Source organism: Cervus elaphus, chromosome X, assembly GCF_910594005.1.
Source record: "Cervus elaphus chromosome X, mCerEla1.1, whole genome shotgun sequence".
NCBI lineage: Eukaryota > Metazoa > Chordata > Mammalia > Artiodactyla > Cervidae > Cervus > Cervus elaphus.
In genome coordinates this window covers 119446285-119471046 of record NC_057848.1, presented here as the reverse complement: position 1 = coordinate 119471046, position 24762 = coordinate 119446285, and the positions used below count along the sequence as shown (strand labels likewise).

The 24762-nt window shown below is 41.6% G+C and overlaps 1 protein-coding gene across 7 annotated transcripts in view; it reads right to left on the bottom strand.

Annotated features, from left to right (window-relative positions):
• Positions 1-6685: 6685 nt before the first annotated feature.
• The window catches only part of SHROOM4 (shroom family member 4), a 237390-nt gene continuing 219313 nt past the window's right edge, over positions 6686-24762 (bottom strand). For 6 of the 7 annotated variants that reach the window (XM_043895365.1, XM_043895366.1, XM_043895367.1 and 3 more), the window contains 5 exons: positions 22046-22852; positions 16936-17085; positions 15874-16054; positions 11643-11912; positions 6686-10750 (listed from right to left, as the gene is read on the bottom strand). In XM_043895365.1, coding sequence (XP_043751300.1) covers positions 10481-10750; positions 11643-11912; positions 15874-16054; positions 16936-17085; positions 22046-22852 — 1678 coding nt within the window. In that variant the 3' untranslated portion in view covers positions 6686-10480. Of the gene's footprint in view, positions 10751-11642; positions 11915-15873; positions 16055-16935; positions 17086-22045; positions 22853-24762 lie in introns of those variants that run through there. The other variant, XM_043895371.1, reaches the window with a different exon arrangement.

Genomic DNA, 24762 nt, shown 5'->3' with positions numbered 1-24762 from the left:
GTGATTTTTCTCATTTTCAGATTGTTCGGTAACAGACATGGTTTAGACTATGCTTTGTCAAAATTGAATTTGTCTGATTCTTACAACAGACTTCCTTAATATCAGACTGTGCAAAAGTGACCAAAGTTATGTAGTAAATGCATTGCATTATCTAATTTATCCACAATTTTGTTACTCTTCTCTATCTGCCTCTCCTCACTCTTACCATGGCCTCCTTTTGAAAGAAAAATGAAGTTTTCCTATTTGTAAAAGGTGTTTAAGTATATAGTCATGTATGAGACTTCTAAACAGTAGCTCTTTAAGTTTAGCCCAAATAAGAGATTTCATTCAATTATAATTTACCATTTGTTGCATTTAATAGTTGGTTTGTTCTATTTTACTTTTCTTAAACTAAAAAATGTGGACAAATCAGATTATTTTTTTCTAGCACTTTGACTTATTCACATTTAACCTAATGCATTTTCAAGTTGGAAAGATTTCTCACTCATGGCCTTTTCCCAAATTATTTCCTCTGCAAAAAACATGAACAACTCAGTACCTGAGGGAGTGAGTTCCATTAATTATCTTTTTTAGATGGAAAGTCAGTAGCTGGGAGGAAAATGGGAATTCAAACCTTGTTATTTTATTCAGTTAGCAGCAGTGAGCAAATCCAGGATGAAGGGACATATTTAAGAAACTTAGTTTACAAAGAGAGCATGATCTTTTAAGATTTTTACATTGCCCAGTAGGAGAGAGGCTTTTGTCAAGAAACCTTTAGTCAGTGGCTATGTTTGAACCATGCACAAAATAGGCACTAGTTCCATGTGATATGTTAGTTATCTTTATTAATAGTAGAATTTAGCCTTTCTGTCTAAAGCATCCCTAAATCAACTTCTTCAGGGATACTGGTTTGCTATCCTTTTGCTAGGCATTTTTAAAAAACCCCATTATAGGACTTCCTAGGTGGTCCAGCGGTTAAGAATCCATCTGCCAATGCAAGGGACATGGGTTTGATCCCTGGTTCAGGAAGATTCCACATGCCTCAGGGCAACTAAGCCCGTGTGTAACAACTACTGAGCCTGTGCTCTGCAACAAGAGAAGCCACTCTAGTGAAAAGCCCAAGAACCACAACTAGAGAGAAGCCCCGGCTTGCCACAGCCAGAGAAAGCCCACATGCAGCAACAAAGGCTCAGAGCAGCCAAAAATAAATAAATATTAAAAAATAAAAATCCCATTACAAATTCCATTCAGTCAGAAAATAAGAATATTGCTGCCAAAAAGTAACATAAAAATATTTTAGTTATTTCAGTAGCAAAAAGTCATGAATTTATTAGCCTATTGTTAATAGCCATGGAATCCAGGAAAAAGTTGTTTTGCCTTACTCTGTGGATCACAACAAACTGTGGAAAATTCTTAAAGAGATGGGAATACCAGACCACCTTACCTGCCTCCTGAGAAACCTGTATGCAGGTCAAGAAGCAACAGTTAGAACCAGACATGGAACAACAGACTGGTTCCAAGTTGGGAAAGGAGTACATCAAGGCTGTATATTGTCACCCTGATTATTTAAATTATGTGCAGAGTTCATCAAAAGAAATTCTGGACTGGAAGAAGCACAAGCTGGAATCAAGATTACAGGGAGAAGTATCAATAACTTCAGATATGCAGATGGCACCACCCTTATGGCAGAAAGTGAAGAACTAAAGAGCCTCGACAAAGGTAAAAGAGAAGAGTGAAAAAGCTGGCTTAAAACTCAACATTCAAATAACGAAGATCATGGCATCTGGTCTCATCACTTCATGGCATGGCAAACGGATGGGGAACAATGGAAACAGTGACAGACTTTATTTTCTTGGGCTTCAAAATTACTGCAGATGGTGACTGCAGACATGAAATTAAAAGACGCTTGCTTCTTGGAAGAAAAGCTCTGACAAACCTAGACAGCATGTTAAAAATCAGAGACATTACTTTTCCAACAAAGGTCCATACAGTCAAAGCTATGGTTTTTCCAGTAGTCATGTATGGATGTGAGAGTTGGACCATAAAGAAAGCTGATCACCAAAGAATTGATGCTTTTGAACTGTGGTGTTGGAGAAGACTTTTGAGAGTCCCTTGGACTGCAAGGAGACTAAACTAGTCAATCCTAAAGGAAATCAATCCTGGATATTCATTTGGAAGGACTGATGCTGAAGCTGAAGCTCCAATATTCTGGCCACCTGATGTGAAGAGATGACTCACTGGAAAAGACCCTGATGCTGGGAAAGATTGAAAGCAGGAGAAGAAGGCGGCAACAGGGGATAAAATGGTTAGATGCCATCACTGACTCAATGGACATGAGTTTGAGCAAGCTCCAGGAGATGATGAAGGACAGGGAACCCTGGCACACTGAAGTCCATGGGGTCACAAAGAGTTGGACATGACTGATCGACTGAACAACAACATCAGGGTAAAAAAATGACTATGTGTATGTGTTTCTATATATAAAGTATTATGGAATTGTCTCATTAGTATGGAAGCCTCGTGAAGATGGACAATTTACCTATTTTGTTCAGTTCTGAATAAAAATCAAGTGTTTAAAAGCCACAGACATGTTGTAAAGATTAAATGAGAATTTGTGTTTAAAAATTGTATATCTAGATAGGAAAAAAATAGTGGCAGATATGTAAAAGTGCCTAGCCTAGGATAGGGAACTCAATTACATTTATGTTTATGCCAAATCTACAGAGAAATTTTGAGAAGTAGATAGCCATCCTCAAATTGGAGCCCAAGTAGTCCACAGGCTAGATAATTTGTTCCCTGCTGCTCTGAATGGGATATGTTCTGAGGAATACAGGTGGTCATCTTGCAGGCAGCTAATAGATGACATTGTTCCCATTAGATGGTAATATTGATCCAGCCAGAAAATTCTCACTTACTATGAAGATCTTCTTAGTCCGAAACATTTTCTCTGCTAGTTCAAGGAAATCTTGACCTGGTACACAGAGCAGGATGGGTGAGGAAGGGAACCACCTTTTACTGAGGACCTACTACATGTCTAGCTTTACCAAGGCTACAGGGAAGCCCTTACTTTTCTTTATATTGCTTTGCTTCAAACTCACCTCAATAAAAATAATATATCTAGCAGCTAACATTTATTGAATATTTACTGTATGGCAGGCATTATTGTGGCTGCTTCATACGGATTATCTCATTTAATCTTCATAACACTTTGAGGTGGTACTTTTTATTAGCCCCCTTTTAGAGATGAAGCTTGAGAGGGGTCAAGTAAGTCGTATAGGTAACATAGTAAGTTGGTGGAGTCGGGATCTAAAACCTGATTTATTTGCCTAAAGAGCTGAAGTCCTCATCCATTCTGCTATACTCCTTGTCTAGAAAGATTGCCCTCTTCTATAGGTCCCATACCTATTATTTGCAATGAAGTCACGAGACAGAGCTGAGACTACTCTTACTCCTTGTGTTGCTGGGTCTGCCAAGTCTGCAAGGGAAAGGATGTAATAAATTCCCTCTTAAAATAAAAATGATGTAAAAATTGTATCTTTCAGGCTCAGACATGAACTACATGCTTACCATCAATTCAGATTTTTGTCAATAGGAATGAGACTGATAGAAATAGTCAAAAATTTTTAAAAAAACACTTTTGAGAAATAATTCATATACCATAGAGTTCACTCATTTAAAGTGTACAATTCAATGGTTTATGGCATATTCACAGAGTTGGGTAACCTTGATGGCAATCTAATTGTAGGATATTTTCATCACCCCCAAAAGAAACTCCATGCAGTCACTCATTTCCCGCATCCCACTAGCCCTTGGTCACCACTAATCTGTTTTCTGCCTCTGTAGATTTGCCTATTCTAGACATTTCATATAAATGGAGTCACACAATATGTGACCTATTGTGACTGGCTTCCTTCACTTAGCATAACATTTTCAAAGTGAATCCATATTGTGGCAGATGTCAGTACTTCATTCCTTTTTATGGCTGAAAAATAATCCACCGATGTTTACCCCTTTGTCAGTTGATAGATATTTAGGTTGTTTCTACTTTTTGGCTGTTATGAATAATGCTGCTTTGAAGATTTGTGTACATGTTTTTGTTTGAATGCCTGTTTTCAGTTCTCTTGGGTGTAACCGAAGAGTGGCATTGCTATGTCATATGGAAACTCTATGTTTAACATTAAAAGAAACTGACAAATTAATTTCCAACATGGCCACATCACTTCACATTTGACCCAAAAGCAATGTATGTGTTTCAATTTCTTCATATCCTCACCAACACTTGTTAGATTTTATTATAGTCATCATAGTAGGTATGAATTGGTATATCATTGTGGTTTCGATTTACAGTTCCTTAGTTTTGAGAATTTTCCTCTGTGCTTACTGATCATTTACATATATTCTTCAGAGGAATGTCTATTTTGATAAAAAAAAAGTCTACCCATTTTTAATTGGTTATTTTTGAGTCATAAGAGTTCTTTACATGTTCTGAATAAAAGCCCAATATTATATACTTTTCCAGTTATGTGGACTGTCTTCTCACTTTCTTGATGGTATCGTTTGTAGCAAAGATGTTTTTAAATTTTGATATACTCCAACTTATTGATATTTATGTCACTTATGCTTTTGGGGTTTTACCTAAGTAATCATTGCCTAAAACAAAGCCAGGAAGATTTATTTCTATGTTTTCTTCTAAGAGTTTTATAGTTTTAATACTTACATTTAGTTTTATAATCCATTTCAAGTTAATTTTGCTGTATGGTGTAAGGAAGAGATTCAACTTCATTCTTGTCCATGTGGATATCTAGTTGTCCCTGCATCATCTGTTGACTATTCTTTCTCCATTCTATTGTCTTGGCACCACTATTGAAAATTAACTGATCATCAATATGAGGATTTATTTCTATACTCTTAATATTATTCTATTTCTTTATATGTCTATCCTTGTGCATATATCATACTATCTTGATTACTGTGGCTCTGTAGTGAGACTTGATTTTGAAATTGAGAAGTGTGAGTCCTCCAGCTTTGTTATTTTTAAAGACTATCTTGACTATACTGGGTCCCTTGCAATTCCAAATGAATTTTAGGTTTGACTTTTCCATTTATGCAAAGAAACCAGCTAGGATTCTCAAAAGGATTCTCAAAAGCATTCAATGCAATGCTTGCATTGAATCTGTAGGTCAATATGAGTGGTACTGTGATACAAATAATATTGTCTTCCAATCCATAAACATAGGGTGTCTTTATATTTATTTAGATTTTTATTTTTTTCTTTTTTTCATTTATTTTTATCAGTTGGAGGCTAATTACTTTACAATATTGTAGTGGTTATTGCCATACATTGACATGAATCAGCCATGGATTTACATGTGTTCCTCATCCCGATCCCCCTCCTGCCTCCCTCCCCATCCCATCCCTCTGGGCCACTATGGAGAACAGTGTGGAGACTCCTGGAAATAGAACTGCCATATGACCCAGCAATCCCACTCCTGGGCATACACACCAAGGAAACCAGATCTGAAAGAGACACGTGCACCCCAATGTTCATCACAGCACTGTTTATATTTAGATTTTTAAAATGTCTTTCAACAATGTTCTTAGCTTTCAGTATAAAATTCTTATACTTTTGTTAAATGTATTAAGTATTTTATTCTTTTTGATGCAACTATAAATAGAATTGTTTTCAGATTGTTCATTGCTAGTATACAGAAACAGAAGTGATTTTATATATCAATCTTGTATGCTGCAACCTTGCTAAATTCATATAGGCAGGTAGTTGTCAGAAGTATGAGAAGAGCAATGATATGTCTGGATTAGAAAATAATTAGTTGAATAAATAATGACTAGAATGATAGTTACTCTGTACTGAGCCTGTTTGTGACAAGTCAGTGCTTCTCATCTTTTAATATGCACATGAATCTCCTGGGAGTCTAGTTAAAATGTAGACTATTGTCAGTGGGTTTTGAATGCAAACTGGGATCCAGCCTTTCTAACAACCTCTTAGTAGATAGCTGGTGGCTATCATTTCTTATTTTTAAGCCACAGCAGTCCTGTAAGATACATATTACTGTTCCCATTTAATAGATAAGAAGATGAACTCAGAAGCTGAGCAAATAAGCCAGATTCATAGAAGTGGCAAAATCAGGATTAGAAAACAGTTCATTCTAATGCCCAAACTGGGCTCTTTCCACACCACTGCACTGGATACCTACAGTAGGATGAGATCAGTTGGGATATGAATAATGTATGGATGGGAGGTACAAGTAAGCTTTTCAGGGTCACAGGACCTGCCTGGAGTGCATCTGGGTCTGAATTTTGAGGTTATCTTGGAGAACTGATCAGCATCTAAGAGTAAAGGTGTGAGACCAAATTATCAGGTAGAAGTCAGATGATACTAATAGACAGAATTCAGGATTGGAGGAGGTCTGCAAATTGGCTCACCTCTGATCAGGATCGACTCCAGAACTGGACTCTGTATACTGCTGTGGTCTACACTTGAGATCATGCCTATTGTTGACTCTTTATGAAAAATTTTCAATTATTGTACTGGGGATAACGAATGGTGAAGTATCAGTGCTATCCCTGAGGGGCCAGGGTAAGGGTTTAGGGCTCTGGGTAAGGCTCTGATCATATGGTTATCTATGAAGGACTATGGATAGGTGACCAAATTCCTTTCCATCACATTAGTCAAAACACATGAGAATTATTTTTTTGTCCTTAGCACCTTTTATTGAAGCATGACCCTTGATGACAATCTGGCAGGCATTATCAATGTCAGCCAAGAAGGGACTGGTGGAGGACACAAATGTAGAAACAATAAAATTCAGAAAAATAATAGCTTCACATGGGATAGATGCCCCCCCAACAGTTTTACAACAAACACTTGTTCTTTTTCTACAGAAATTGCCCCTGCCCCACCCCCCTCTAAAGACCTACTAATCTGCAAAGAATATAATACGCTGTTACAGAAATATTACTGGCATAGACAATTCCTTTGGCAAAAACAGTGGGAGACACCAAGCCCCAGATAGGAGGAAGTAGTCCAGAAATGCGCCTAGCTTCCTCCATTTGGGGCCTGCTACTGGCAGAAGAGCACCTTTAGGGAGACTGGGGTTAAGGCTGAGGCTCTGGTGCCCCTTGGCAGCTTTTTGGCACATCAGGTGAAATGGAGAACAGAACCTGAATCTGGCCCTTGAAAGTGGCTTTTCATCTTTTCGCCCTCTCTGTTCCTTGGCTTCCAGTCTCTCTCTCTCCCTTTCTGGGGCTTTATTTTCAGTGTCTCTTGTCCTTTCTCTTGGGTTCCCCTTGAGTATTTACTGCTCTACCCTGGCTGAGTCTGCAGCTGGTAGGGCTCAAGGAGACTCAATTACCCAGAGCCCCTTACATTGATTCCTCTCTATATTTCAACCACTGTGCTTACCCATTATCCACTGTGGCCCATATGGGTATTTGAAAGGAGAAGGCAGATGTCAAGACCAATAACTCTGTCTTTAGAGAAGTCCCTCAGCCTGCCTTCCAAACTGCTACTCCTGGCAGGTGGAGGCCTGAGCCCAAGAAATGAGAACAGGCAAGAGACACTGCATCTCAAGTACTATTGGCAACTTTCTAGTGCTATCACCACAGTGAGCCTGCCACATCAGCAGTGTGGGGCATCTGTGCCCGGGAGTTCACCTTTGTCTGCCAAGCTTCACTGCTCAATACAGTTTGGGAATTCTTTTATTAAGTGCTTTGGAAATTGACCCTCTGTGTGAAGAAAGCCTTCTTGTGCTCTGATTCCAATTTTAGAATAATTGGAGGTGGGATAAGGGACACAAACAACCAGAGTCAATGGTACTTTTTCAGTTCAGTTCAGTCACTCAGTCATGTCCGACTCTTTGCGACCCATGGACTGTAGCACGCCAGGCCTCCCTGTCCATCACCAACTCCCAGAGTTTACTCAAACTCATGTCCATTGAGTCGGTGATGCCATCCAACCATCTCATCCTCTGTTGTCCCCTTCTCCTCCTGCCTTCAATCTTTCCCAGCATCAGGGTCTTTTCAAATGAGTTAGTTCTTCGCATCAGATGGCCAAAGTATTGGAGTTTCAGCTTCAGCATCAGCCCTTCCAATGAATATTCAGGACTGATTTCCTTTAGGATGGACTGTTGGATCTCCTTGCAGTCCAAGGGACTCCCAAGAGTCTTCTCCAACACCACTTTAGTCTGATACACTTAAGGTACAATCATTCTGATGCTGGGAGAAGGAAATGGCAACCTACTCCAGTATTCTTGCCTGGGAAATCCCAGAGACAGAGGAGCGTGGTGGGTTACAGTCCATGGGGTCACAAAGATTCAGACACAACTAGGCACAGCACACAGCATTCTAATGTGGACTACAAAAGCCCAGACCATGGTCATGGTGTCCATGTAAGTGGCCACTTTTTTCCCTGGGCTCTATTCCCAAAAAGTTGTTCTGGCTAAAAAAAGGAAAAAATCTTAGAATGATGGGCTACATTGGCTTATTGCCCCAGTTGAAGGACATCTCAGCCTGCTCACTCTTTGTCTAAGAGCCTGTTAAAAATAAAAAAGATGGCAATCACAGCCTCTACTCGAAGTACTCCCCCATATTCCTCAACCTTGGCTTAGATAAACCTAGCCTTTTCATAAGCCATCAGCCATCCTGAATAAAGTATAATCCTCCACTTGATGGGTTGATATTTTAACAGTGGTTCTGACAGCAACAGTGTACTTCAGGGCCCCCCCCCTCCCCCAGGACACCCTGCTGGCAAGGATTCTTCCATTGTTTCCAAATACAATGAAGAGGAAACAGAAGCTAGCAACCAGTATTTGTAGCAGCAGCAGAGTTCCTTGGCAAATTCTTTGGTTGAATGAGGCACCTCTGCTGCTACAGTTAACCTCCAAGGACCCGGAGGAACTCAGCAGTAACTAGAAGCGATGCCTGGGCTGTCTGAGCAGCATTGTACAATATCAAGCATGGGCCCCAGTTAACAAGTAACAGGGAACTGAGCTGGATAACAGGGCAGGGTTTGGCCACAATTCCTTTCCTGCCATCAGTCACCTGGGGGCTTTTCCAGGACAGAAACTGGCTACTGGTGATAGGACCTTCACCATAGGAGCAGCATTCATTATCTGTGTGCCTAAGATCCTGGATTATAACTTGCTCTGAGGGGTTGACCCTGGCTGGAGCTTCCAGCTATCAATGAATTTCGCTTCCTTGAGCCAGGCCACAGGCTAAGAAAACAATTAGATAGAGGAGCTCTTCCTGAGCTCACCTCTACGCCTTCCTTAGCTTGGAAATGGTAAAAAATGAGTGAACCTTTGTCCCTTTCTTTGGTTTCAAGAAAAAGTAAGCAAGAAAAAATTGAAGCCTATTGGGGAACTCTAAGCTCATGGTCATCCAGACTTCAAGGGAAGTATAGGGTCAGGCCACAGCTCTGAGCTGGAAGTGAGAACTCCTCCCTCAGACTCTTGTCAGCTATGGTGGGAAGAATTCAAGGCCTTGGTGCCCACTTACCTAGCGATGGTGGATTCAGGCTGATCTGCAGAAAACACTTTCTTTCTCAGTTAACTTCCCACTCTCTAACTCCCCTCTTAACTTATTAGTTTAAAAAAGAAAAAAAAATAATAAAGACATAAAAATAAATAAACTCAAAAGGCCATTTAAAATATAACAATCCCCTCTCCTCCGATAATAAAACATGTATTGAGAAGTTAGCTTTAGTAGAGCTATTCCCCATAGTATGAAGCCTTTAGGATAGGCACGGAACCCCCAGTAATGAAAGGCAAGATGAAACCTGAAGTGGTAAGTCAAAGCCTTAGAACAAGGGGAGGGCCATACTAGCCGGGGCTAAAAATAGGCCTCCTATCCCTCAGTTAGATGCTGCGGAAGGTGGGAGTAGAGCCAGCTTCTTTAAGCATAGCTCCTTCTAGTAGGGTACCTGGGGATTCTCAACCTTTGCTCACATTCTGTTAAATGTCATCTATCCGTCTGTGCTTTCTACTGCAAAGCTGCGGTGAGACCCTAAAGCTGGTGGTAGGTAAAGCCCTCAAGATAGTCAGCTCTCCCTGGGAAATGTGTGGGCCACAAGCCTTGGGACAGAGTGGAGCTGCATGGGCAACTGCTCTCTGAGACTTCAAAGTTTGGGTGGGTGGTGAGTGCAGGATGCTCCTGGTGTCCTAGTACAAAGAAGAATGAAGGCACTTTGTTGCTTCTGTTGTGGGGTGAGTACTTGGCCACGCAACCTGAGAAGCAGTGTGGTTGTATGATCACACTTCGCTTCAACTCCTACTTCTTGCTTCTGCTCTCTCTCAGGTAGAAGCTTGGGGCCTCCCCAGGCCTTCTTAGCTGGTTGGGAACACCACCAGGTTAAGGGGCAGTGAGAGAATATGGAACAAACTGCTAACTAACTGCTATCTACTTTGCTAATAAACTGCTAACAAGGACTGAAAGCACTTCCCACTGTGGTGGGGCAGGGATGGTGTAGGCAGTCTGCTGGTGGAAATTAGAAATTACTGGGCCCCAGGAGCAGGCTCTCCCTGAGACATTTGAGCTGTTCTTCCCCGAGCTTGATCTTCTCTTCCAGCTCTCGCTGTTCAATGATGAGAGCAGATTTCATCTTCACAAAGTGCTGGTAATCTTGGAGCTGGTCCTGAGGCAGGTAACGGGAGACCATGCCAAACACCAACTTCTCCCGGCGGTCCACATGCTCCTTCAGCTCCTTGGCGTCTGCCAACTGCCCTGTCAGCTGCTGTTTCTTCTCTATCAGCACCAACTGGGGAAGCAGAAGACCAATAAGGGCCATCCCAATCCAGTTATCTGATCAATGCAGTACCCTACCAAGGATGCTCCCACAAACCCACTAGCCCCTCTACTCAGTCATCAGGTCTAGATTTCCTGCCCTGAAGTCCACCTTCATGCAAAAGCCTTTCCTTTCTGTAGCAAGGGGAGGATAAACACAACAGCAATTCTGGACAGGGGGATGTGTGATCACTGCTTTCCATCTCTAAACTGCTTTTACTCTGTGGACCAACATTGGGGTTGGGGTGGAGGAAGGCTCTGACAAAGCCAGCTGGCACATGTTCCATCTGGTGAAAAACCATCACTGTGATGATGGTTTTCAAAATAGTTTGTGAGTGTGAGAGGATGTATCCATGTGTGTATGCAAAAGCATATGTGCCTTTTACTGTGGATTCAAATTTGTATCCAAAAACCACTTGGACAGGAAGAGGCAATGCAGTTTGGGCTCAAGAATGTACATAGAATGTTCCAAGCTATGAAATGGGCAGCCTCCTAATCTCAACTACTTGATACTACTATATCATTACTACTACTGGCAGCTAACACTGATTCAGTATTTACCTTGTTCTAGGCTCTGTTTTAAATTATTAACATAGATGACCTAATTTAAGTCTCACAACCTCATGAGGTAGGTAGTAGGGTCATCCCACTTTTGAAGAGATGGAGACAGGACGAGGTTAGGTGACTTTGCCCACAATCACACAGTTAATTAGTGCTAAAGCCAGAATTTCCACTTAAAAGCCAATGCCCATATTCTTCACACTATGGTCTACTGCCTCCCAGACTAGCCGAACCTGAAAGAAGGAGTCCTGGGAAGAAGCAGATGGCACTTCCTTTCATCCATACCCTGGAGACCTCAAGCCTACCTTCTCCTGGTTGGCCTCTGAATCGATGCTGTTGAGAGCATTCTCCACCCGTGCCAGCCGACCAGAGAGCGACAGCAACAGGTTGACTACTTTGTCCAGGTCCCCAATAAACAAACGGTATTTTTCAAATTCATTGGATTTGCAGAGGGCTTTTAGGTTGGCCTCCACCTCCTCCCCAAGGGCAGAATTGGCAGCGATGTCCTCCAGCAGTCCTCGCTGGGCCTCCCGCAGGACAGAAAGTTTTCTGCCAATGCTTTCAATAAGCTGTACCTAGCAGAAATAAAGCAAAGGATGAGAATGGGGACCGAAAGAAACAGATCTGTGCCTGGAAAATATGTTTTGAGATTCGAGTCACAGATGGTGGGCTCTACCCTCATCACTGGAAACAAAGAAAACCTGAGAGTCATGAGCAATTTCAGTTTTCTGGACGGGTGCCTTTTCCCCCATCCCTTCAGATCTGCTAGGAATCTCTGTCACCACCAAACTTCTTGGTGTTAGATGAGTGGTACCCACTGGCTAATTCTCATTTGCCAAATGTAATTTACTAAGTACTTGCTGTTTATTAAATATAAAAAGGAATGTTTGTGAGAGCATAGGTTGGAAAAGCACTGCCATCAAGTATTTCCCTGTGCTTCTTTAATTCTCCTTCACTCCATTTTAGTACCTCTGATGTTGATGGCACTGTGCTAGATCTTCTCCCACTCAGCTTGACTTCTGAGGCCTTTTGGTTAAGACTGGAGTTCTGGAGTCACAATGACTAGGTTTGACTGCTAGCTCTGCCACTTCCTAGCTATGTGACCTTAGGTGCATTTCTTTCTTCCTTCCTTTCTCTCTCTCTCTTTTTCGGCTATACCACACAGCATGCAGGATCTTAGTTCCTTGACCAAGGATCAAACTCGTGCCCCCCTGAAATAGAAGCATGGAACCCTAACCACTGGGCTGACAGGGAAGTCCCTAGGTGAATTTCTTTATGGTGTTTTATTTTATCTATAGTATGGGGGTAACTGCAATACCTATTTCACTGAATTGTAATAAGAGTTCAATGAGATAATGCATGCCAAAGGTTTAGCACAGACTGAGTACTCAATAAAAGCAGCTGCTATTAGTATTCAACCTGGCCTCACCCTATCATTCTAATCTCACTCCTCAGAACCTCTGAGGATTAGCTCCTCACACCGTGTTCACAACACTCACTCTCATGTTCCTGATTTGCTTATGAAGTTCTGCCAGCTCTTTATCTCTTCCTTCACTTTGGCTATTCCCATTCTTTCTTTACAGCCCAGTTTTGACCCACTCTCCCTACTGGAAGCTCCTGTCCCCATAACTCCTCTCTCAATTATCTTTTTCTTTTCTAAACTCTTCAGTCTTTTGAAATGAGAACACTTGAGAGTGTAATTTGAAGTTGTTCACTTTTTGTTTCCTGTATGTGCATCTGATCCCTCTCCTACTACTGACTAAGTTTCTCAAGGGAAGCACTATGTGTGTCTTCTGATTTGTCTCCCCTATAGGTGTAACCAGTTGAGAAACTGCACTTATGGAAAGGTAGTGTGGTAGAGTGGTGTTTTGGAGTTAGAGATATCTGGTTTTCAATTCTACCTCTTCCAAACTGTGTGACCTCGGACAAGATACCCAATCCTACTACAACTTCTGTTTTCTCATCTATAAATTGGAGAAGTGTGTCTCCTCCCCCTAACCCTCCATTGTTGTAAGGGTTAGGTGAGATCATAGAAGTAAAATACTTAGTATTGTGCCTGGTACATTAAGTGCTTGATACATATTTATTGATGGTTACTACTACTACTGCTACTGCAACTGCCACCACAATCACCAGGCACTCTGAGCTAATGGATACCTGTCTAGTTGCAAGGTCCTTACAAGAATAGACCTGTCCCAGGTTGCCCCCAGTCTTTGCAGTCAGTATCACATTATGGTTAATGGCAAGGACTCTAATGCCAGACTACATGAGTTTGAACTCCAGCTCTGACACAAAATAGTGGTGTGAACTTGAGCAAATTGCTCAACTTCTATGTGCCTCAATTTTACCATCTAAAAGATGGAGTATTACTAACCTCATAGTGTTGTCATGTGAATGAAATACATAACATAATTAATACATGCTACATGCTTAGAATATTGTCTTGTATATAGGAAATATCCTTCAGTGTACTCTTCCTGGCCAGGAACTCTCAGACCATAGGCCTGTAGTTATCTAGAGTATATTCCTTTCTAGTCATTTATTTAGAGATGTCCACGGTGACAAAGGACAAGAGAGTCCAAAAGTCTGTTCTATACATCTGTGTCTCTTTTTTTGTCTTGCATATAGGGTTATCGTTACCATCTTTCCAATGGGAGAAAGCGAGGGTGGGATGATATGAGAGAATAGCGTTGAAACATATATATCATCAAGTGTGAAACAGATCGCCAGTCCAGGTTGGATGCATGAGACAAGTGCTCAGGGCTGGTGCACTGGGAAGACCCAGAGGGATGGGATGGGGAGGGAGGTGGGAGGGGGGTTCAGGATGGGGAACACATGTAAATCCATGGCTGATTCATGTCAATGTATGGCAAAAACCACTACAATATTGTAAAGTAATTAGCCTCCAACTAATAAAAATTAAAAAAAAAAAAAAAAGGACAAGAGAGCCTGCTCTGAGTCTGGGCCAGTTGTCATATTTCAGAAGCGGTCAAAAGTCAGGAGACCACCATTATCTTAATGTAAAATGTAACAGGTAGACATTTAGGGAAAATCCCAAAACCCACTGGGAATTAAGGATCAATGATATGAATCAGGCAACACAATTAGATGCCAAGAGGCTCTCAGCTATATCCACACCCTCTGCTTTCCCAAACAAAACTCAATGCCAAGGACAAGGGAAGGCTGGGGGCCACATGATCAACTTGGAAAATCACCTACCTAACCCCAGCTCTTAGGCTCCATAGATCTGGAGGGATGAAAGTGGACACAGCCCTTTGCTTCTCAGCACTGGGGCTTTGCAACCTGAACTTCAACTCTAGGGAAAGTGTAGTGGATAGAGCTGTGGAGTCATCACAGACCAGCTAGAGCTGAGTGACTGTTCTGGGATATTGCAGATTGGTGACCTTCCTTACCTATTTTCTTCAGAGACAAAAACTGTCCTAGCCCACCCACAATCACTTCAATTCACTATCTGCTGTTCCGTGCTTTGCCATTTCTGATTATTTCTCGCTTCTTCTCGTCAGGCATTTATTAGGTTTGCTCCTAATAAAAAGGTCCTGGCTAAGCCAGGAGGAGCCTTGTCATGCTCAGGAAACATGGAATCCAAGGAAGCAGGCATCTGAATCAATAAGACTTTGATTCCACCATGCCTATTCTTTCCCTGACCCTTTGCTTCAGATTGGAAAGTGGTAGGGGTCTCTTGCAAATGGCCTTGAGCTTTTGTACAGGTCGTGTCCTTAATAAAAAATATGGGTAGAAGAGCAATTTACATTGAGCTCAGATGTCTACCAAGTAGTAAATTGGGCCTTTGAGGTTTCCATGGAAACCCTATTTGCTTATGAAATAAAAGGGGTAAGTGCAGGGAGGGCAGAGTGATTCCAGGAATTTGATTAGAAACCCATGCTAGGGGTACTTAGAGGAAGAAACGGGAGGCTTCAGAACAACACCACCATCTCGATTTATCTATTCTAGTATTTTTAAGAGATAATTGATTATCTTTGCAAATAAATATTAAAGTTGACTGGCCTATAATTTTTTTTCTTTCTTGGTCAGTCTGTTCTCTCCTCCAGAAAGTTACAGAGAATACAATCAATTGCTGCCACCGGTTAGAGCTCACTAGCAAAAATTTGGATGTGCCTTGGATAATAAGTTATTTAACAAGGTTTGCTTATTTCAGAGTAGAAAGTCAGAGAGCACTGACTTCGAGTCCTGGATTTACCCTTAGTCTGTAACCCTGGGTAATCTGGTCCTCTCAACTGGTAAAAAGAACACAGTAATGTCTACCTTGTAAAGTTGTTTTTAGGATTTGAGCAACACTGTGGTGATGATGATGATGATGGTTACTATTATTACTGCTATTGACTAGATCAAAAAGAGACTGGAGTTGCATTTGTGAGAAATCCAGAGAGGCTATTTGATTTCTATACTGAAGATATAGGAATGCACCAAGATATTCTGGAGAAGGTAGAAGGCAGGTCAACCTCTAGCCACACTCAAGCAAATGCTGAAAACCTCAAAGGCATGCCAAAAACATACCTTTTTTTGAGCCAGTTCGTGGTCAATTTCCTCCTCTCCTAGGCCAATCTCTAACATCTCAGGTTGGTCTTTCAACTTGTTCAACAGCTCTGCTTTGGCCACAGAAATATTGTAATAAGCTGAGTAAGAGGTAGGGATCCCTGGGGCCCCCTGAGGAGGTGAGAAGTGCTGAAAATCTTGTCTGTGGAAACAAAAAAATGAACATTTGAGTACCTCTGTTGAGAATCTGCTGAACTTTCTTCTTCTTTATTTCTCCATTTGTAAAATGGGACCCAGGTTCACCAAGGAGTTGTAAAATAAGGAAATAATGGACTAGGAGGGCCTGTTCAAACATAAACAGGCCATATGAAGGCTCTTTCCAGAAACCAAGTTAAGGCCAACTTGAACTGAGAAGGCTATTTCTACATCCCTGATTTCCACAGCTAGTAAGACTTCTTTAGAGATCAATGGGTTTGATCATTAATACCCTACTAAAATCCAGAAAAAAATAGTCTCCTAACATTCTGGGTTTATGATCATCAATGATTCTCCTTGGTTCATGGTCTCAATATATGGATACCTAGGAAGGGGCTACATGGTAAGAACATGCCTGAGACCTTAGCTATTCATCCTTTAAGATTGTTGGCCTCCCTCCTACCCATCCTGGATGCCAGCCCACCCCCAGGTCTATCTAGTCTGCTGGCTTACAAAGGCATCCCATGGCTTTCCTGGACACCCTCATCATTTCTTCTTTCTTGGCGGTGCCACTCCTGCTGGAAATAACCCCCCCCACACACACACACCGCAGCTCTCCCACAGCAAAGAGGTCACCCAGGACCTCAGCAGTTGTCACCATGTTGGAGGCTGGGTTTAGCACCCCTGCCAGAGACTTGTCATGGTGTACAACAGCTCTCGTGAGCTCTTCTGAGATTGCCTGATGTGGCGCAGGCCTTTGGCCTGAGAAGAGATAACATTTCTTCACTTCTGGTATATCCCCAGTGGCCCCAGCCTCTTCCATGGTTGCAGAATGAAATGGGAATAGAACAAGCGGTGACCATGGACTTGACAAGTGTAATAGCAAACCCTGTTGTCTTGGGTTCACTGAAGCCTGCAGGGTTGAGGTGCTGCTTATCCGAGCCCCAGCCCATGAAAGAGAACTGCTCCTCAGGAAAGAAGTAGCTCTGGCTCCAAGCTGGTTTGGGTTTGGACTCTTCCGCCATCAAAGCTTCTGGTCTGATGTGAGGAAAGAAATGAAAAGAAATGCTTCAATGTTAGGGTTCAGTAATGGAGAGGCAGATAATTCTGTCTATGGTTTATGTAAGGGGGAGACCCACACCCACTATGTTCTTGCTGCCTACCAGCCACCCCTACCCTCCACCTGTCTGTGTCACTGCCCCTTTACTAACCTCTAGCAGTTTGAAAGGAAAAATAGGAGAAACTCATTAGTCATTTTTGCAGCTATTTGCAGCTCTTAGATAAAGGTCAAAAATAATGGGTAAAAGGCTCCACAGCTATTTACTGATTCACACTATGCTGTCTCCAAATTCATCACACAAAAGAAATTTAGGCATGCCAATATTCCTCATCCTAGGTATTCATTTTATGTGTAGGTTTTTAAGCTAATAGCATGGATAAAAGACTGCTACTAGCTAATGTTCACATAGTGCTTACTATGCCCAGGAGCTGTCCTAAGATGTGTGTGTGTGTGGTGTGTATGTATGTGTGTGTAAATATAGATATAAAATGTAATGTTCATGACAACCATTTTACAGATAAGGAACATGAGGCACTGAGAGGTAAAGTGAATTTCCCAGGGTCATCAGACAGTAAATGGCAAATTCAAAATTTAGACCCAGGTGACCTAACTCCAGAATCTGTGCTTTTAGCCACTATATTATACTGCCAAAGGGACAACTTGACATCTTATAAAACCCTGCATGTAAGGAATTTTTTGGCTGGATTATATGTTAGCAGAGAAGAGAGAATGTTCTAGAGGGAATATGAATGTATGAACTTGGGGAATTCCTAAAAGAATTATATAAGAAAAATATTTAGGGCATGTGTGTGAGTTCAGAGTTATGAAATACTGAAAGCAAGCACAGAAGTTTTATTTATTTATTTATTTTAATTAAATAGCTTTATTGGTTGATGAAGCTAGAATAGCAGAACACTTGCATTGGCCCTTTCTGGGCCCTTTGCTATTTATATTTTGCAAACTTTCTTTTGGTGAAGTGAAGACAATGTTGCATATAAAAACATGGACATTAGTGTCAGACTGCCCAGCTTCTGATTCTAGTTTAGTCATTCACTAGTTAAGCAGCACTTGGAAACTGGCTTACTCTTAAAATACTTTTTTTACGTAAAAGAAATACTGAAGGTTAATTGAAGGCAATGATTTCAAATGTCTTGGCTAATAAGGTACTATCCTTATTGTGTAATATTATGGTTCCTACTTTTCTTTTTTCTCCATTTATTTTTATTAGTTGGAGGCTAATTACTTTACAGTATTGTAGTGGTTTTTGCCATACATTGACATGAATCAGCCATGGATTTACATGTGTTCCCCCTCCCGATCCCCCTCCCTACCTCATCCCTCTGGGTCTTCCCAGTGCACCAGCCCCAAGCACTTGTCTCATGCATCCAACCTGGGCTGGTGATCTGTTTCACCCTTGATAATATACATGTTTCGATGCTGCTCTCTCAAAACATCCTACCCTCGCCTTCTCCCACAGAGTCCAAAAGTCTGTAAAACTGGAGAAAAATTTTGAAAGTGGATGTGACTCAGTTCTCTAGCAGACATGGCCCTGTACTATATTATAGTGTATCATATCAGGCACTGTGTTCTAGGCTCCTTTCCTCGTTCACTCCATTAATAGGGCAAAGGTTATTGGAGATCTATAAGAACATCATCTGACTTTGATAACAAAATTTGATATGAAAAGCAGATTCCTTCTCCAGACCACTGAGAAGAAATGCATAGAGTCCATAAAGCAAACTATACCTGTACTTGAATCAGTTATCAGATTTAACCAACACTAGATAACTCCACTCACCTGCTTCTATGTATATCCTGACATTTTTTAACAAAAGAGTATGTAGGTTATAGAGATACTGTAGTTTAACTTGGCTGAAATTAGGATGTCTTTTTTTTTTTACATTTTAGATTCAAAATATTACACATCTACTTGCCCTTAGTACTACTTTCTCTTATAAAACCTTAAAGGCACTTCCTGCTGGGTAGAACTCTGTGCTCTCTGAGGGTCTGGAATAGGATCTTCTTGAGGAGTTCCCGGGGTGATGCAGTGGGCACAGTGAGCCAGACAATCTGGGTTCTGGCTACTTATGATCTTCTGCAACTTACGTTATATCCCTGTGCCTCACTTTCCTCATCTAAAAAAGTGTAGGAGACTAATGGTATCTATTTCATAGGTTTGTTGTGAAGATTAAGTCAGTCAATACACAAAAGTGCTCAGAACAATACTTGGCACATAGAGAATAGGCAAATAAATATTAGCTATGTTGGGAATGATGTTGTTCCTTAAATCTCCATCACTCAGAGAAGCAGATATAATTGATTTTTTGCCACCACAAGTCAGGTTTTTGTGCAAATATTTCCCCTCACATCCCACAGTCATTAAGAACAAACAAATCTGTGGAATAAGTTATAAAGTCCTTAGTACTAGCAATTTCCTTCTCTCTGGACAAGGTGCCACAGTGAATGGAAATACATAGAAGAGGAAGGACTAGGAGGCTGGCAGGGGTAAGCCTGGGGCCTTTAACTACTATCTCTGGTGCACGTTGCCTTCTAGGAGACATGAGATCTAAGTGAAGGCCTGGCCACTGCAGGAACCAGAGCTCCCTGAGAGGGGCTGCCCAGAATGGCAAAACAAGCATAGATTTTATTTTTTTTTCCATTTATTTTTATTAGTTGGAGGCTAATTACTTTATAATATTGTAGTGGTTTTTGTCATACATTGACATGAAAGAAGCATAGATTTTAGAGTCACATCTGGCTTGGAGTCTTTTCTGTGTAATTCAGAGTTAAGTAGTCCCTTATTTTAATCAGCTTTAGTTTCCTTATCTGTCAAATAAAGATAAGGGCTCATAGGATCATTGGGAGGACTCAATTAAATAATAGATATAAAATGATAAGCAGTGTCTGGCATAGAGCATATGCTTAATACGTGTTCATTCATTCATGTATTCATTCTCTCTTCCAAAATATTAAGTGTCGATTATGTGCTATGTTGGCTTACCTTTTCCCTGCTGTGATAGATAGCAATCCACAGTCACTTTCCACAAAGCTTTCTTTTGTGTATTTTCAAAGAATGGGGTTTAATAGAGTATTAGGTACTTATAAAATTATTAGAAGACCTGGAGCACAGGATTTTAGAGCAGCCTTAGCTATTCAAGGAGCTGCAATTTCCATCATAATCAGTGAGATGGGGAATCAAGTGGTCAATACTAGAACTTGGGCTCAGGATCAAAACCCCATCTGTGTTGTATTATTAACTTTGGGCTACATCACCGTTGCAATAAATAAACAACCTAGAAATCTCATCGGGTTAAAATGATAAAACCTTATTTCTTACTCATACAAAGTTCACTATAGATCATGGAAACTCCACGATGCTCTCTAATTACAATAAGAATGCTTTCAGATAGATGGACAGCTTGAGAAACAGCCATTAGAGATCTGATAAGAGATCTCCATGTCTGGGAGCCAGGGCCTGTAAGGGCTGGGCTTGTGGCATGTGAGGCTGGAAAGCTTCTTAGCTAGCTCCAGATATGGAGAATGCAACCCACTCCAGTACTCTTGCCTGGAAAATCCCATGGATGGGGGAGCCTGGTAGGCTACAGTCAATGGAGTCTCGAAGAGTTGGACACGACTGAGCGACTTCACTTTCACCTTTCACTTTCATGTATTGGAGAAGGAAATGGCAACCCACTCCAATGTTCTTGCCTGGAGAATCCCAGCAATGGTGGAGCCTGGTGGGCTGCCGTCTATGGGGTCGCACAGAGTCGGACACAACTGAAGTGACTTAGCAGTAGCAGCAGCAGCAGCTCCAGATAACCAATTAATGGATTTGTCCATCAGTAAAAGACACAATAACAAGGTACTTCTTATAGCAACAAAACTCAGGCAAGTTCCTTCTATAATGTTATTTAAGGAAAGCATTTAAAGGATAGACACCTGCCCCTTATCCCCACTCCCAGCAGAGAGTGGGTGGAGCTCTCTGCAGGAGGACTGGCAGAACTGAATGTCAAAGCTCTTTTATTTTGGAGCACAGAGGATAACCACACGTTGTGGGGCATGCTGCTGAGCATTGCCACGGTGACGGGAACAGTTCTCCAGTCAGACTACACTCCTGCTTCAGCCTCTCTGCCCAGACAGCTAACTCTGTCAACTACCACTTTTGGTAGTACCATTTGCTCACTGAAGCAAATGCTTCAGAGGAAAGAGGCAGAGGAAATAAGGGTGAGGTGATGAATAAAGTGGAAGGTGAAAAGAATGCCTTTGGCTGTTGTTAGGAATGGTCAACCCCAGGAACACCTTTGATTCTGGGCACAGGGGAAGAGTTTAGAAGCCCAGGCAGTCAGGTTGTGAGCTGGCGATTTATTCTAGAGAGCAAGCAAAAGAAAAGGCAGAAGAGGATTTGAACCAGGCTTCTGGAAAAAGGCAACAAAGGTTTAATGCCTTCTCCCTCAGGGGCCAGAAACTGATGAGTACCTTAAAGACAAACTAGAAATGATAAATACAGTATCTCAATAGTGTTATTTAGGGATAAGGTTAGTCGCTCAGTTAGTCACTCCGACTCTTTGTGACCCCATGGGATTCTCCACTCAAGAATACTGGAGTCGGTAGCCACGCCCTTCTTCAGGGGATCTTCCTGACACAGAGATCAAACCTAGGTCTCCTGCATTGCAGGCAGATTCTTTACCATCTGAGCCACCAGCTGAGCACCTACTATGTGCTAAGCATGGGGCTATGTCCTTTACGTGGATTATCCTCATTCTCACAAGAACCACGTGAAATAGGTAGAATCATGCCCATTTTCCAGGTGAGAAAAAATGAGACTGGGAATAGTTTCATTGGCCAGTTGAAGGTCATGCAGCTGGCAAATGGTGGAGGTGGAATTCAAACTCATGCTGCCCCCTCTTCAGGGACCTAATGTCTTTCATAAGCACTTACTTGGAATCAGTGGTCTCCTGCTCTGATGTCCTCCAAAGCCCACCAATGCCATAATAACAAGGGGGTTGAGCCTTTTCAGCTTGAGATCCCAAGTGGCCCCTTACTGGAGGCAGGAAATCGCTGGAACGCAGAGCAAAGGATCCTGGCTCTGCTGGGAGGCTTTGTGAGCCCTGCCTTGGGGCCTCCAGGTGGCCAAAGGCCGGAAGCTGGGGCTGCTCCAGGACCTCCTCAGGATGGAAGGCACCAGAACCAGTGGTTTCTGAACTGAAATACTGGGGTGGCAGCTCCTCCTCCTCCCCCGCTTCCTCCTCTTCTTCCTCCTCCTCTACCCCCTCCTCCTCCTCTTCTTCCTCTTCCTCCTCCTCCTCTTCTTCCTCCTCTTGCTGCTGCTTTTGCTGCTGTTGTTGCTGGGCTGCACGGAAGAGCCTGTACTTCTCCCAGTTGGGAGGAGGAGGGCGAGGAGGAGGAAAGGCCTTCTTCCTGGCACCCAGAGCATCTGGCTGGGTCTCATCAACTTTGTTGAAGAGCTCCTTCCTATGCTGCTCCCAGACCTGGGAGCTCTGAGGATCCAGGGTGATGTGGCTTTCTGAGAAGGCACGGCTGCGCAGCGGGCGAGGCATGGAGGCTAGGGAGCTCTCCTCTTCATAAACGGAGGCTTCCTCTGTTTTTTTGGAGGAGTGCTTAAAGTCTCCAAGGAGGTCAAGAGAAGAGACTGCTCGGTAGCTTGACAAGTCCAGTCCTGGGTTCTCAAGGCAAGGATGGAATGGGGTTGCCCATGAAAAGCTAGCCTTGGAATGAGCCATTTCCCTGCAAAACAGCAGATGAAGGCTGGATAAAACAAGCACACTGCAGATGGCCCCATAACTTTAGATAACCTCATTTATGTAAATTTTAAAATGGAAACAAAACAATATAGGTAGTAAATGTAAAAACAATATTAGTAATACTAATATATGATATATAACATTGATAGCTAACATCTAGGTGCCAGACATGGTTTTAAGTGATTTCCATGTCTTAACTTCTTTAATCCTCACAACAAGCCTAGGAAGTAGCTATTATAATTACTGTCCTGATTTTATGGCTGGGGAAACTGAGTCATAAGCAGATTAAGTCATTGCTCTGAGTCACAAAGCTATTAGCAGTAAGCGGCAGAACTAGGATTTGAACATGGAGAGTCTTGCTCCAAAGTCTGGATATACACACCACCCCACTCACTCAGATTGAATGTGCTGTGTTCTGGGGCTTGCAAGTGTAGTTATCCTGCTACATTTGTTGTTTTTAACTGTGAAACATATCAAATGTTTAAAAACATACAGAGATTGCTATAATAAATAGTCATGTCCCCACCTACTGCCCAGAATTAGGATATTTTAATACGTTGCCATCTATGTTTCATGATTTTTAGTTTTTAAATTTTATTTATTTATTGCTTTGACCATACAGTGCAGCATGTGGGATCTTAGTTCCTTGACCAGGGATTGAACTCATGTCCCTGGCACTGGAAGGCAGTCTTAACCACTGGACCACCAGGGAATTCCCCGTGAATTTTTAAAATAAATAAATAATACCCCTTTGTTTCACCCCCCCTACTTCTATAACCCTGCTGCCTCACTACATGCAAGCTATATCATGAATTTGGCATGTATACTTTCTGTCCATGTTCTCATGCCAAAACACATCAAGCAGGCCATTCAGAAATATCTGCTATTTTGGATTTTAAATATACCCTTCTAATACAATTCCAAACAGAATTTTCAACAGGAATTTTTAACTGTAGAATTTTGTTTTGTTAACTTGCAAAATAAAGAAGGATACAGCAATCCCTGTTTATCCACTGTTTCACCTTCCATGGTTTCAGTTACCTATAGTCAACCACAGTCCAAAAAATAGTAAATGTAAAATTCCCAAAATAAACAACTCAAAACTTTTAAATTGTGTGCTATTCTGAGTAGTGCGATGAAATCTCTATCTGTCCTGCTCCATCCTGTCCAGGATGTAAATCATCCCTTTGTCCAGTGGATCCCACCCATTAGCCACTTAGTAGCTATCTATGTTATCAGATGGACTGTCACAGTATCACAGTGCTTGTGTAGAAGTAACCCCTATTTTACTTAATAATGGCCCTAAGGCCCAAGAGTAGTGATGCCGGCAATTTAGATCTGCCAAAGAGAAACCATAAAGATCTTCCTTTAAGTGAAAAGGTGAAAGTTCTTGACTTAATAAAGATAGGGAACAAATCATATGCTCAGGCTGCTAAGATCTATGGTAAGAATGAATCTTCTATCTGTCAAATTATGAAAAAGGAAAAAAAAAGATTGTGCTCATTATGCTATCATACCTCAAAGTGCAAAAGTTGTGGCCACAGTGCATGATAAGGATTTAGTTAAGATGAAAAGACATTAAATTTGTGGATGCAAGACATGAATGGAAAACATGTTCTGGCTGACAGCAATGTGTTGCACCAGAAAACATGAAGCCTATGTGAAGACTTCAGCAAGGGATTCCCTGAAATAAGTGACTACTGTAAGTAAGGGATGGTTATAAAGACTCAGGAATAGGTTTGTACTGAAAAACATAAAAGTTACTGGAAAGGCTGCATCTGCCAATGAAGAAGCCACTGCCATATTTCTGGCAGAGTTGAGAAGTTGATCAAGGAGAGAGACAGAATTCACATAACTTTTATTGTAGAATATTTCTATAACATTCTACTGTAT